This window comes from Acinonyx jubatus, chromosome D2 (genome assembly GCF_027475565.1).
Source record: "Acinonyx jubatus isolate Ajub_Pintada_27869175 chromosome D2, VMU_Ajub_asm_v1.0, whole genome shotgun sequence".
NCBI lineage: Eukaryota > Metazoa > Chordata > Mammalia > Carnivora > Felidae > Acinonyx > Acinonyx jubatus.
In genome coordinates this window covers 29,069,515-29,085,541 of record NC_069393.1, presented here as the reverse complement: position 1 = coordinate 29,085,541, position 16,027 = coordinate 29,069,515, and the positions used below count along the sequence as shown (strand labels likewise).

General features: G+C 39.3%; 1 protein-coding gene and 1 pseudogene across 1 annotated transcript in view; both read right to left on the bottom strand.

Moving 5' to 3' along the window:
* KIFBP (kinesin family binding protein) overlaps positions 1–16,027 on the bottom strand; it is a 34,048-nt gene that overhangs the window by 9,389 nt on the left and 8,632 nt on the right. The window contains exons 2-5 of the mRNA XM_015063365.3: positions 14,120–14,218; positions 7,117–7,196; positions 6,612–6,795; positions 3,874–3,955 (exon numbers count right to left, since the gene is read on the bottom strand). Of these exons, the coding sequence (XP_014918851.1) occupies positions 3,874–3,955; positions 6,612–6,795; positions 7,117–7,196; positions 14,120–14,218 (445 nt within the window). The remainder of the gene's footprint in view (positions 1–3,873; positions 3,956–6,611; positions 6,796–7,116; positions 7,197–14,119; positions 14,219–16,027) is intronic.
* Positions 7,203–14,111, bottom strand: LOC128312675 (ubiquitin-conjugating enzyme E2 N-like; annotated as a pseudogene).

Genomic DNA, 16,027 nt, shown 5'->3' with positions numbered 1-16,027 from the left:
GGCAAGATTTCATTCTTTTTGATTGCCACGTAATATTCCACTGAACATATATACCACATCTTCTTTATCCATTCATCAGTCAATTGACATTTGGGCTCTTTCCATATTTTGGCTATTGTCGATAGTACTGCTATAAACATTGGAGTGCATGTGCCCCTTTGAATCAGCATTTTTGTATCCTCCGGATAAATACCTAGTAATTCAACTGCTGTGCTGTAGAGTAGTTCTATTTTTAATTTTTTGAGGAACCTCCACACTGTTTTCCAGAGTGGCTGCACCAGTTTGCATTCCCACCAGCAGTGCAAAAGGGTTCCCTTTTTTCCACATCCTCACCAACACCTGTTGTTGCCTGAGTTGTTAATTTTAGGCATTCTGACGGGTGTGAGGTGGTATCTCATTGTGGTTTTGATTTGTATTTCTCTGATGATGAGCTATGTTGAGCATTCTTTCATGTGTCTGTTAGCCATCTGGATGTCTTCTTTGGAAAAATTTCTATTCATGTCTTTTGCCCATTTCTTTTTTTTTTTAATTTTTTTTTTTAATGTTTATTTATTTTTGACAGAGAGAGAGAGAGAGAGAGAGAGAGAGAGAGACAGAGCATGAGCGGGGGAGGGGCAGAGAGAGAGGGAGACAGAATCCGAAGCAGGCTCCAGGCTCTGAGCTGTCAGCACAGAGCCCAACGTGGGGCTTGAACTCACATACTGCGAGATCATGACCTGAGCCAAAGTTGGATGCTCAACTGACTGAGCCACCCAGGCACCCCTCTTTTTTTTTTTTTAATGTTTATTTATTTTTGAGACAGAAAGTGAGCAGGGGAGGGGCAGAAGGAGGGAGACACAGAATCTGAAGAAGGCTCCATGCTCTAGACTGTCAGCACAGAGCCCGATGTGGGGCTTGAACTCACGAACTATGAAATCATGACCTGAGCTGAAATCAAATGCTTAACTGACTTAGGTACCCAGGAGCTCCTGCCCATTTCTTCACTGGATTATTTGTTTTTTGGGTGTTGCATTTGGTAAGTTCTTTATAGATTTTAGATACTAACCCTTTATCTGATATGTCATTTGCAACGATCTCCCATTCCGTCAGCTGCCTTTTAGTTTTGCTGATTGTTTCCTTCACTGTGCAGAAGCTTTTTATCTTGCTGAGGTCCCAACAGTTTATTTTTGCTTTTGTTTCCCTTGGTTCTGGAGACATGTCAACTAAGAAGTTGCTGCAGCCAAGGTCAAAGAGGTTTTTGCCTGTTTTCTCCTCTAGGATGTTGACAGCTTCTTGTCTTACGTTCAGGTCTTCGTCCATTTTGAGTTTATTTTTGGGTATGGTGTAAGAAAGTCGTCCAGGTTCATTCTTCTGCATGTCTCTGTCCAGTTTTCCCAACACCATTTGCTGAAGAGACTGTCTTTTTTCCAGTGGATATTCTTTCCAGCTTTGTCAAATATGTTTGTGGGTCCATTTCTGGGTTCTCTATTCTTAAAAAAAATTTTTTTAATGTTTATTTTTGAGAGAGAGAGAGAGAGACAGAGACAGAGTGTGAGCGGGGAAGGGGCAGAGAGAAAGGGAGACACAGAATCTGAAGCAGGCTCCAGGCTCCGAGCTGTTAGCACAGAGCCCAACACAGGGCTTGAACCCACAAACCATGAGATCACAACCTGAGCCAAAGTTGGACGCTTAACCGACTGAGTCACCCAGGTGCCCCTGGGTTCTCTATACTGTTCCATTGATCTGAGTGTCTGTTTCTGTGCCTACCATAGTGTCTTGATGATTACAGGTCTGTACTACAGCTTGAAGTCCAGAACTATGATGCCTCCAGCTTTGGTTTTCTTTTTCAGGATCGCTTTGGTTATTTGGGTCTTTTCTGGTTCCACATAAATTTTAGGATTGTTTGTTATAGCTCTGTGAAGAATGCTGGTGTTATTTTGATAGGGATTGCTACACCACATTTTCTTTATCCACTCATCCATCGATGGACATTTAAGTTGTTTTCATGTCTTGGTGATTGTAAATAATACTGCAATAAACATGGAGGTGCATATATCTTTTCAAATTAGTGTTTTCTTTTTCTTTGGGTAAATACCCAGAAGTGGAATTACTGAACTATATGTTATTTCTATTTTTAATTTTTTGAGGAACCTCCATACTGTTTTCCACAGTGGCTACACCAATTTACATTCCCATCAACAGTGCACAGGGTTCCCTTTTATCCATATCCTTGCCAACACCTGTTATTTCTTGTCTTTTTCGTAAAAGCCATTCTCCCAATTATGAGATAGTATCACACTGTGGTTTTGATGTGCTCAAATACACATGTTAACTGTGATTTTTAAGACTAAATAAAACACTATACTTAAAAAACTAGACATCTGGATAGATCACTTATGTAGTATTCCAACCAAAAATGTATAATCTGATTCTTTTTTTTAATGTTCATTTTCAAGAGAGAGAGCACGCACGCACACACGCACGAGTGGGAAAGGAGCAGAGAGAGAGGAAGACAGAGGATCCGATGCAGACTTGGCACTGACAGCAGAGAGCCTGATGGTGGGGTTCGAACTCATGAACCGAGAGATCATGACCTGAGCCGAGGTCGGACACTTAACCAATTGTGCCATTCAGTTGACCCTGTACTCTGATTCTTAGCCTAAGGAAACATCAAACACCAACTGATGGAAATCCAGTGTAATAACTGGCTTATATTTTTCAAAAATATCTGTGTGATGAAAGAGAAAGAAAGGCTGAGGAACTGTTCCAGATTAAAGGACAGTAAAGAGGGGCGCCTGGGAGGCTCAGTGGATTAAGCGGCTAACTCTTGATTTCAGCTCAGGTCATGATGTCACGGTTTGTGAAACTGAGTCCAGTGTCGGGCTCTGCACTGATAGCATGAAGACTGCTAGGGATTTTCTCTCTCCTCTCTCTCTGTTCCTCCCCCACATGCATGTGCATGCATGCACACTCTATCAAAATAAATAAAACTTATTATTAAATTTTTTTAATGTTTATTATTTATTTTTGAGAGAGAGAGAGTGCAAGCAGGGGAGGAGCAGAGAGGGAGACACAGAATCTGAAGCAGGCTGAAGGCTGTGAGCTGTCAGCACAGAGCCCAATGCAGGGCTCGAACTCACAAGCTGTGAGATCATGACCTGACCTGAAGTCGGACGCTTAACCAACTGAGCCACCCAGGTGCCCCTCAAAATAAATAAAATTTAAAAAAAATTTTTTTTAAAGGACAATAAAGAGATGTGACAATTAAATGCAATATGAAATCATGAACTGGATGCTCTAGTACTAGAAAAATTACTGTGAAAGTCATGACAGGGATAGTTAATAAAATAGAAATATGCATTATAGAGAAAAGAACTGTATCAATGTTACATTTCCTGTTCTATGATTATGTAGGAAAATATTCCTAGGAAATATACACTAAAATATTAAAGGAGTAAAGGAGCCTAATATTTGCAATCTTCTCTCAAATGGTTCTGAATGAAAAATAAAATGTGATTGCAAATGAGGCAACTATTAAAAACTGGTGAATTAAAAAATTTTTTATGTTCTATTTATTTTTGAGAGCAAGAGAGACAGACCACGAGCCGGTGAGGGGCAGAGAGAGAGGGAGACACAGAATCCAAAATGGGCTCCAGGCTCTCAGCTGTCAGCACAGACCCCGACGCGGGGCTCAAACTCATAGACCGCGAGATCACAACCTGAGCCGAAGTCGGACACTTAATCGACTGAGCCACCCAGGCGCCCCTAAGAATTGGTGAATTTAGAAGGGTATATGACAGTTCTTTGTTCTGTTCTTGAATTTTCTAAAATTTAAAATGATTTCAAACTGTTTTTTAAAAGTTGTATAATAAAACATGCACATTATGAACTTACTGTCTTCTGTTGAGATCTTTCCAGTTTGACCAAAAATAACATTAGCAGCAGACAAACAGTGCCTGGCTTCCATAAAACATAGCTGTTGAGGAAATAAACAAGAGTAAATGCAATTATCACACAGCCGTATCTGCAATTAATACTTACATAAAGTCGTCTAGTATGGGAAAAGCTATAAAAACAGGTAAAAACCACTAAGGAGACCCTGTGTGGTTGCTGAACGTTAAGACAGTAGATGACATGTTTTCTCTGGTTAAAAAGCTACCTAAAAGATTCAAGTAACAATGCCCCCAAACTCTTAATAATAATCCAAACTGGCTGTAAAACAACTCCTGATGGAAAGTTAGCTCTTTCAGGTTACCAGTAGGTACAACACAGGAGCGGCTACAATCCTAGACTTAGAATGTTCCAGACAGTCCTTCAGGTTCAGTCCACATAGCCAAAATGCCATGCATGATAAACTGTAGACCATTCACACCCTGTCAGAGGACTTGAAGATTTAATTTTCTTAGAGATAGCTTCATACATCCCGCCATTCAAAGGCAAAAAGGGTAAGTTTTGATAGGAAGAGATTCCTGTCTTCTAGAATTTTTGGAATTTACATGTGATGAATGAGGGTTCCCACCAAGTTTTGAAGTTAACAGATTTCCACAGATGAACTTTATAGAACTGCTTTACCAACACACTTGAAGACTTCCTAATTCAAATCTGGGCATGGTAAAGTTCTCAAACACTTAAGAGAAGATCTCCTTGTTAATATAAACACTTTGCATTTATCATGTAAGTCACAGGACCAACCCAGCAGAAATACAAAGTTAAAGTCCAACTTTTAGTTGGAAGCCACCCTCATTAATTAAATGTCTAGTTCATATTAATAATACCTGATTTTGCTAAGAAGATTTTTAATGGTTGGCTAGGACTTTAAAATCTCAGCACAAAAGGCATCTCTCTATTATAGCAAATCAGAAGCCACCTTGTGAATAGCTGGGTACCACGTACAGTATTAGCCCAGCAACATCTATAGACCAAAATGAAGGTGTTAAACCTTGAAAACCCAAAGAAAGTTACAGTTTACATAAAGAAGCTTTAACTGTCCCTCTGCAATCCTTTACCCATCACTTCAGCTTTGTCCAGATTGCCTTCCTGCAAGCAACCACTGCTAGAACAGCGAGTGCTTTGTGCCCTCTAGGTGGCTGGTAAATGTGGGACTTTAGCACCTGCCAGGTATGGACACATCAAGTAGCAAAACCTCATCACTGGAACCAGATGAAGATGAGAATGATATAAATGACAACTGCATTTTTTTTGGTAAAAATGGTTCAAATCTCTGCAATATAAATCAGCTAGTTGTAACAAAAACTTATAAAACATTTTGGCTTAAAAAAAAAAAGCACAGGGTGGGGGAGGTACTCATGAAAATTACTGCATGCTCCACATAAGCAATGCTTAACAACTTTAAATTTTTTATTACGCTTTAAATTAATATCTAGGTATCTTAGTACTATTAATATTGATGGAGTTTTCTTAATTAAAATCACAGTGAGTATGTAGCTTTAAAGTTGCTAAACAAAACAAAGAAGGGGCCTCTGGAAGCTATTAAAAAAGGTGCCACAAGCAGAGGCACCAGGTAACACTTTTGATGATGACCACAATGAAATGGATTCATGAGAGTTAGATTTAACCGAATGCTCCAATATATGCAATAGCGTTACTTACACGCTTGATCTTAGACCAAAGTCCTAGAAGCGATGCTGCAGTCACCATAGCCCTTTCTCGCCTGCTAATAGCTTTTCTGAATGAAATTCTGTGGGACAATACTTTAAACATAGGGCGCATTTACAGAACCAGCACTAACAAAAAGCTTAGAAAGGATAAAGGCCCAGTAAGGATACGGCAGCAGGTAACCAGAGAGATTTAAGAAGGAACTCTGATAAGCAAAGATTTACCAAAAGTTCAGAGTGAATTAGAAATACAAATAAAAGTAATTTCTATTGCTGAATATATTACTGAGGATTAACAGAAAATCCGGCTGGGAAAGGTGGCTTAAAAGTGTTTTAGCATTAAAACTCTTAGGGACTAAAGGAATAAACACACCAATTAAAAGTATACCAACATGATTCTGAATAATTCTGATAAACAACCATGAAGCTCAAGTTTGTTCCTGTGGGATACTCCAGAAGAAGTGTATCATAAAGAGCTACAACTCTGGAACTGAGTAGAGATATTCCCAACATGAAAAATTACTACAGAGGAGTTAATTCTAAAGAATAACTGAAATGCATCACATGCTTTTATCGAAGCCCACATTTAACAGTCAACTTCCTCAGACAAATCCTCATAGTTACCAGATTACCGCTGCATAAAAATAAAGTTTTATCTATCAGATAAAATCTGCAATTTAAGGTAACATCTCACTAGAATGAACTGACAGTGTGCTATATCAAAAAAGAATTGGTCTTAGGTAACATGTAATTTTGAGGGCTAGCAGCATGTAAGACAATGATAAAACTCAGTATTTTACAATTCAAAAGGATTAATGCAATAGAAAGCTACAAAAGTTTACTATACTGGCAAACTGGGCTGCCTTTTTCTGTCCAGTTTATACCATAAAATAAAAGCTACCTGTTTTTAAAAGATGACATTTTCAAGGTACTACTCTCTCTCTCTCTCTCTCTCTCTCGTAGTATTTTTATACACACTATCAATAACTTTGTTAGATAACTATTTGAGAAGCTTACCTTATTGATGTAAAATTGTGACAAGGTAGCAGCATTAATAGCCCACTCTATAGGATGGTAGGCATTGTGTTCAAGTTGGCGTTTTAGGGTACTGTGACAATAATGAGCAGCCTTCTCAAACATTTCCATATGCTGGTAGACTTGAGCCAAGTAATAGAGGTTATGAGTATACACCTTCTCAAATCTATGAAGAAAAAGTGAATATTTGCATAATGGTTTACATTTTATAAGGAACTTCCATATATATTTACCTTGATCTTCTTACCAACCCTTTGAGTTGGGTATGGCTATTGTATCTATTTGACAGATAAGGAAAACAGAGCCTCCGATTTGAACAGGATCACATATCTAGTAAGTAGTAAATGGAGATTTTTAAATCCATCTCAGAAACCACATTCTATTACCTTCAGAGGGTCTCAAAAGAAAATACTGTGCTTTTTGAAATAATCACCTTATCTATACTATGTAGAATTACCTGTGAGGGCTAATTTCTGTATCTACTCACCTTTTTGATCTCTCTTGTTCAGCAAGTTTCTCTTCTTCAGGAAGAAAATGCTCAGTAGGATCAAGAGGAGGACTCCCAATCTACAATTAAAGAAAAACAAAACTCTGAAATTTTAAACTGTGAACACCAAGCGCCCTCTTCTGGGGAAACTGGAGAAATCAAAATTTTAAAAACCAGTATACTTCATTTTTTTTACCAGTTCATTTTCACCTTACCCAAGAAGTAATTTTCTTAACCATAAAATTTTAGAGAGTCAAACAAATAAAAGGAGATTGCTACAAGCTCACACTTGACAAAATTTTAATTGCTGTTGGAGGTAAACCTCAAATACACTAAAAAAAAAAAAATTCTACCAATTTGCCTTTAGAGATGCATAATTCTTTAACTATTTTAAGTCTTAATTTTGTTTGGTAAAAAAAAGATCTCTTAAAAACCTACAAGGGTGCATGGGTGGCTCAGTCAGTTAAGCATCCAACTCTCGATTTCGGCTCAGGCCATGATCTCACAATTTGTGAGTTTGAGCCCCAAATCAGGCTCCATGTTGTCACTTGGGATTCTCTCTTTCTCTCTCTCTCTCAAAAATAAGTAAATAAAACTTTTTTAAAAACCCAACAAATAAAAACCTACGTAAGTGGGACGTCTAGCTGGCTCAGTCAGTAGAGCACCCAGTAGAGCATCTCTCTGGGTATAGAGATTGCTTAAAAATAAAATCTGAAGGGGCGCCTGGGTGGCTCAGTCGGTAAGCATCCAACTTCAGCTCAGGTCATGATCTCGCAGTTCATGAGTTCAAGCCCCGCGTCGGGCTCTGTGCTGATAGCTTGGAGCCTGGAGCCTGCTTCAGATTCTGTGTCTCCCTCTCTCTCTGTTCCTCCCCCACTCACACTCTGTCTCTCTTTACAAAATAAATAAACATTAAAAATAAATAAATAAATAAATAAAATCTTTAAAAAAAACAACTCCATAAGTAGCTGTGCTGACAGCTCAGGGCCTTCAGCCTTCTTCTGATTCTGTGTCTCCCTCTCTCTCTGCCCCTCCCCAACTCATGCTCGCTCGCTCTCTCTGACTCTCTCAAAAATAAACGTTAAAAAAAATTGTTTTAATGAATACAATAAACTGCTCAATAATGAAAATCAAATCAAAGTTTTAAATATTTGCTCCATTAATTTTTTTGAGAGAATAAGAAACATATACCGATTACCCACTTTCAATACAGAGACATTAAAACCAGTGATTCTATTGTTTACTGCCTTGGCCAAGTCACCCAATCTCTTGTGCTTCTGTTTCCTCATTTATAAAATTACCTCATAATTTCGTTATGAGGATTCAATGAGTTATTATGTGTAAATCACTTATGATGCCACCTTAAGCCTTCCAAAAAGCAGACCTACTTAACCTCTGCCTCATTCTACTTCTATGAGGATAGTCCCATCCGCAAGACCAGCCTTGCTTTAAAGTGAATTCACTAAACTCCAAATAGCAAAAATGTCTTCCATTTTTAAAAATGTGATTTTACATTCTGAATGTAAATGCTAAAAGTATCACAACTAGGGTTCCTAGAATTCACAGAAAGTAAAAATGGCTAAAACAGGAAGTAAGGCCCAAGGCACACACAATAGATAAGTAATTCTTCTAAGATCTCCTCAATAACTTTGAGGACTGCTTAATATGCTTACTCTTTTTTGATGAAAGGAATGAATGTATTGTTTTCCATACCTATTTCACTGTTAGGACTACCACATGTCATATATAACCCTAAGTCAAAGCACTCTCTTCTCTGAATTAAAACACAGGTATAATTGAGTACAAAGAGTTTGATATATGTTTTATGTTCCATACTAATACTAATTTTTAATGAAATATTATAGGTGTTTGGTATCTTCACATTTTATTTAGTTATTTATTTTAATGTCTGTTTTTATTTTGAAGAGGGGAGGGAGAGAGAGAGAATCCCAAGCAGGCTCCAACCTGTCAGCATAGAGCCTGACATGGGGCTCAATCTCACAAACCGTGAGATTGTGACCTGAGCTGAAATCAAGTTGGACACTTAACCAACTGAGCCACTCAGGCACCCCAGGGAGCTTACATTCTAGTACTGAAGATGAGTGATAAACAAGATAAATCACTAAAATGAATCTTATGTTAGATAATGTTAAGTGTGAAGCAGAAAATAAAGTAGAAAAGGAGGACAGGGAGTGTTGGAGGGGTGGTCTGCAGCATTAACGGAGTGGCCAATGAGTCCTCACTGGATGGGAGACATGAGTCACGAGCTGAAGGGAACAAGCGAGTGAGCCAGGAAGATCCCAGAGGGAAGAGCAGTCTCAGCAGAGGAAACAGTTCAGTGCAAAGACCCTGAACCAGAAGCTTGTCTGGTGTGTTTCAGGAACAGCCAGAAGGCCAGTGTAGCTAGAGCACAACAAGACAGGAGACAACAGAAAAAGATAAAATTAGAGAAGTAATGGTAGCCAAATCAGATAATGTACTTGAAGTCTTCATAAGGTCTTTGGGGTCTACTCTGAATAAGATGGGAAAGCCATTAGCAGGCTCTGAGGGAAGCAGTGATGTGATATGATGTGATGTAATCTCCCTTTGAACAGGTTGCAAACAGACTGAAGGAGGCCAGTTCTGATACTACAGCAATAATCTTAGCAAGAGAGGGTGGTTGTTTGGATCAGGTACTAGCAGGGGATCTGATTCTAGATATAATTTAAAAGTGACGCTGGGACTCCTGGGTGGCTCAGTTGGTTAAGCGTCCCACTCTTGGTTTCGGCTCAGGTTATGATCTCACAGTACGGGCTCTGTACTGACAGTGAGGAGCCTACTTGGATTCTCTCTCTCTCTCCCCATCTCTCAAAAATAAATAAATAAACTTAAAAAAAAAAGTGAAGCCAACAGGACTTGCTGTAGATTACACAGTGTGTGAGAAGAGGGATCTCCAAGGTTTAGGCCTCAGTAATTGGAAGAAAGAAGTTGGTATTTACAGCAAGGGAGGAGGAAAGAGGAAGGTTATCAGAAGCTCTATGTTAGTAGTTTTAGAGACAACTGCTCCTTAAAAAGTGCAAATGTCAAATCAGCAGTAGGACAGACAAGTCTGGAATTAAACAGGTACAGACTAGAATATTATTGGGAGTCATCAGAGAAGAGATGATATTTAGAACAGAGGAATGAATGCAGGGGCACCTGGGTGGCTTAGTTGGTTAAGCATCCGACTCTGGATTTTGGCTCAGGTCACTATCTCACAGTTTGTGAGATCGAGCCCTGCATCGGGCTGTGTGCTGACAGCATGGATCCTGCTTGGGATTCTCTCTCTCCCTCTCTCTCTGTACTTGTCACTATGCGCTCTTTCTCTTTCTAATTAAATAAACTTAAAAAAAAAAAAAAAAAAAAAAGGAGGGGGGAATGGATGAAGATGGAAAGAGGAGATGTTCAAAGACTACACTCTGGGTACTCCAGTGTAGAGACTGGGGAAATAGAGGGGAAGCCTCAAAGACTGAGAAGAAAAAGAGATGAAAGGTAGGTAAAAAAAGTGTTTCAAGGAAGAGAGACTAATTAACTGTGCCAAATGCTAGACTGATCAACTACGTCAAATGCTACAGATAGGTGAAATAAGATGAGGACTAAAAATTTACCACTAATTTTAGAAACATATAAAGCACTGGTGAACTTGGTAAGACCTTGATTCTTTTTTCTTTTGTTTTCTTTTTTCTTTTTTTCAGACAACACAAACACATTTATTTCAAATTTCTAGGAAATTTTGAAAAAATAGCAGATACCAATGCTTTATGCATGCTCAGGGCCAGCTTACATGAAATCTTAGCACAAATGTTCATTCGTGAAAAGAAACTGGCAAAATCCACTTCTTGCCATTCAACTTGTCAGATGGCAATTTTTATTTTTTTAATGATTTTTTTAAGTTTATTTATTTATTTTGAGAGAGAGAGCGCATGAGCAGGGCAGGGACAGAGAGAGAGGGAGAGAGAGAACCCCAAGCAGGCTCTGCACCAGCAAGGCAGAGCCTGACACAGGCCTCAAACCCACAAACCATGGCCTGAGCCGAAACGAAGAGTTGGATGTCTAACGAACTGAACCACCCAGGTGCCCCCATCAGTTGTAATTTTCAAGTATGACTGTCACATTGGGAAAATGAAATAAACACAGCAACATAAACTATACAAAGGCAAAGTAGAATAACAAAAAATATTTTACTAAAACGTAAGATTTACAGAAGTTTCCAGATAAGCCATACAAAATGGTCACAAGCTTTTTCTTGAAGGAAGGATTCCACACTTGACAGCAAAATCAGTGTTATTAGTGAGAACTGTGATGTTTGTTTAATGTCCCCATTTTGTTTCAAACCATCAAGTTTGTCCATCTACTTGGCTAGAGAGCATATTCTAAAGAACTGGTTAGCTGCTTTTAACCAATTCAAGTAGATCACCATAAAAGGGGGAAAGGAGCCCATAAAATTGAAGTAAAACTACTTCTTCCCCTCAAAAAAAATAATGAAATAATAATAATAAAAACACCCACACCTCTGCAGCTAACCAAGACAACTACCTTCAGTCATAGTGCTTTACACTTAAACCACGACAGGGGAAATGAATAAAAGCAGAAAGGGGCCAATGCTATTGTTTCACAATAATTGAGATCACGCTTCTGTCTTCTGTTCATGTTTTACAACAGTGAATCAGGACAAAACAAAGATTTACTAAAGTGCATTTAATCACCAAAGGACTGAAGATATCTGGGCTTCTATTCTGTAATGTTCCTAAGACTGTGTCCATTAAATGCAAACAAAAAAGGAAGAAGTCTTGACAGAAGAGAAGTGATGCACACTTGATGATCAGATCGATTTTAAATATTATGCATGGCACACAGCCTAGTCCACGCTCTAGCTGTTTCTATGGCTTGGGCTTCATTGGTCTTCCACTGCTCTGCTACATCCTTGCTAATGCATCATCTGGATCGGGAGCACTTAACAAGGCCGAGATCAACAGCAGAACCGTGCAGGTCTGCAGTACAGGGGACCACTTATCTTTCAAAATATCTAAACATATTCTTCCAATTTGTCTACATTAGGATGATAAATTTTGGTCACGAAAAATTCTTTAGGGGCTGCCAATGGGTATTCTTCTGGAAGAAATAGTTCAAGTTTAAAAGTCCCTCCCTCAAAAGGAAAACTCTGGGGGCCAGCAATGACCACATGAAAATAACGGGCACTGCCGTCATCTCGTTCTGCTCTAATGCCAGGGACTGTTTCCGCCAGCAAACGCTGGGTGTCCTTGATAATCCTGTGGGGCAGTCCGACCATCTTGTCAGATCGCAAGTTTGGCCTCTGGTCTTGACACTGGCTCTGCTCACCTCACACACGAGTGTTAAGATTTTATGTTTAAGTAATCTCTACACCCAATGTTGGGCTCGAACACACAGCCCAGAGATCAAGAGTCACATGCTCTACTGACTGAGCCAGATGCCCCAAAAAGACATTAACTCTTAACTCTGAATGTGAGAAACCTCAAAATATCTGGTTATTTAAAGCACTGCTACACATACTCTCAAAACAAAATTAACTAAAATCCATTTTATTTTTAGAAGACTGCCAACATTCAGGGGTGCCTGGGTGGCTCAGTCAGTTGAGTGTCCAACTCTTGGGATCAGCTCAGGTGATGATCCCAGAGTTGTGGATGGAGCCCTGAGATGGGCTCCACACTGAGCATGGAGCTTGCTTACGACTCTCTCTCTTTCCCTCTGCCCCTAAGCTCACGCTCGCGTGCTCTTTCTCTCTCTCTAAAAAGGAAGACTGCCAACATTTTTAAAAACTTAGGCTTTATTTTTTAGAGCCGTTTTAGGTTCACAGAAAAATTAAGCTGATGATACAGATTCCCCATATACTCCCTTGTCTGCACACATGCCAATTTTTAGTAGGTAAAATTTGGTAAGGAATGGAAGGTAACACAATGATTTGCCCCCTCTTCAGGGCTGTGACCCTCTACAGTAAAAGTTTTCCGTCTCTGCTCCCTGGAGCCCTAGAAGTTCTTTTGTACTACCGCAGTAGGGAGATAGGGAGGTATGTGTAATGCACTGAGCTGACGGTACTGCTGACCTGCTTACCACAGTGGCTCAGGAGTTTTTTTACAAATTGCATTTCAAAAGGGTTTCACAGGTAGGAAAAAAAATCACTGAAAACCTTTCTCTGAAGCAGTGGTTCTCAAAGTGCAGTACCTGACCAGCGGCATCAACATCACCTGGCCTTGTTAAAAATGCAAATTCTCAGGCCCCAACCAAGACCTACTGAAAAGTCTGGAAGTGAGTATTCTGTTTTTAACAGCCCTCCAGAGCCCTCCACACTGATGCATGCTGAAATCTGAAAACCAGTGCCACAAAGATTTCAGATACTTTACTTAAGTAGTTGTTTGCTTTCCTTTAAGCACTCCTATTCTCAGTGGAAATCAAAATAGAATTTTTAAATTATAAATAAAAATATGCCAACATCAGTATTTTAGGATAAATCAGAATATTTCCTGTACAATTATATTTGGATTAAGACTGCCATTAGATCCTAACTAAAGATTATTTTTAAGAACCCTGAAGTCTTTAATAGAAAATAATTTCAGCTATTAGGTGACCACCTAGACAGCTCTATACAGAGGTCCTCGAGTATACTGCAATCATGTACTAATAATGTAAGTGAGGAATAAAAGCCTTCAATTCTTGACTAGTTCCTATAAAAATCTAAAATGTACGTGACAGGGGCATCTGGGTGGCTCAGTCAATCAAGCATCCCACTCTCGGTTTTGGCTCAGGTCATGATCTCACGGTTCGTGGGTTTGAGCCCTGCATCAGGCTCTGTGCTGCCAGCTTTAGGATTCTCTCTCTCCCTCTCTTTGCCTCTCCCCTGCTCACTATCTCTCTCTCTCTCTTAAAATAAATAAACATTAAAAAGAAGACATGTCATTAAAAAATATATAAAAATAAACATTTTTTAAAATTATGATACACAACATACCTCTTTCATATACTGGTTATACAGTGCTTCTGATGATTCTAGGTAAGCCTGTGCAGTTTCGATTTCTTCTCTTTCAGACCACAAGATACCTAGGTTATTCTGGAAAATAAAGAAAAGAGAAATAATGACAACATAAATCTTCCAATTAGAGTAACTTTCATAGTTTCTTTTTTTTTTTTTAATTTTTTTTTTTTAACGTTTATTTACTTTTGAGACAGAGAGAGACAGAGCATGAACGGGGGAGGGACAGAGAGAGAGGGAGACACAGAATCCGAAGCAGGCTCCAGGCTCTGAGCCGTCAGCCCAGAGCCCGACACGGGGCTCGAACTCACGGACCGCGAGATCGTGACCTGAGCTGAAGTCAGACGCTTAACCGACTGAGCCACCCAGGTGCCCCAAACTTTCATAGTTTCAAAGTCAGTATTTACCTATCAAATAATACTAGAGTCAGATTAACAATGAATTAATTACTCATAATAATACTGTCCTATGTAGTGTGGTAGACAGCCACTAAGATGAATCCCCAATGATTCTCCTAACATTCATGCCCTCGTATAATCTCTTTCTCTTAGGTAGGGGCTGAATTTAGTGGCTTTTTTCTGACAAAAGTAAATGGAAGTCCATTCCAAGATTAGGTTACAAAGCATCACGGTTCTATCTTCTATCCCTCTTGCTTGTTCTGAGGGAAGCCGACCACATGTTGTGAGCCACTCTATGGACAGACGCACGTGGCAAGAACTGAGGGAGGTCAACAGCCAGCAAGGAACTGAGGTCTTCGGACCAATAATCTGTAAGGAACTGAAACTGAATCACACCAACAACCATGTGAATGAGCTTACAAGTGGATCTCCCCAAGCTGAGCCTTCAAGTGCAGCTTCAGCAGGCAAATAATCTGATGAGAGACCTTACACAGAGGAAACCAGCAAAGCCATGCCTAGATTCCTGATATAAGTTTGTTGTTTCAAGCTGCTAAATTTGGGGGTAAAATGTTACCTAGGTAATAATATACATAGAGACAAAGATGAGTCAGACACATAAAATGCTTTCAAAATATCTACAATCTCTTCCACGGACCTCTCTAAAAAGGAGTATCCCAACAATTACTGGTTGGTCGAAGCCTGAAGCAAGAGTGATGAGCTCTTAAATTCCAACAATTAAAATTATATGGTATGAAAATCTGAAGATGCTATTATACCTTTCATTATCAGTTAAGTCAACATTCCTAATGTTTACCATTTCAAACAACAAAATGTTTGTTTATATTTTCCAAAGTTCTTAAAATTACATAGCTTTATAGGAGCACCTGAGTGGCTCAGTTAAGCGTCTGACTTCGGCTCAGGTCATGACCTCGCAGTTTGTGGGTTCAAGACCCGCGTTGGACTCTGGGCTGACAGCTCAGAGCCTGGAGCCTGCTTCAGATTCTGTGTCTCCCATTCTCTCTCTGCCCCTCCTCTGCTTGTGCTCACTCACTCTCTCTCTCTCTCTCTCTCAAAAATAAATAAACATTTAAAAAATCAAAGCAATCCCTATCAAAATAACACCAGCATTCTTCACAGAGCTAGAACAAACAATCCCAAAATTTGTATGGAACCAGAAAAGACCCCAAATAGCTAAAGCAGTGTTGAAAAAGAGAAACAAAACAGGAGGCATCACAATTCCAGACTTCAAACTGTATTACAAAGCTGTAATCATCAAGACAGTATGGTACTGGCATAAAAACAGATACTCAGATTAATGGAACAGAATAGAGAACCCAGAATGGACCCACAAACATATGGCCAACTAATCTTTGACAAAGCAGGAAAGAATATCCAATGGAATAAAGACAGTCCCTTCAGCAAATGGGAAAACTGGACAGCAACATGCAGAAAAATGAACCTGGACCACTTTCTTACACCATACACAAAA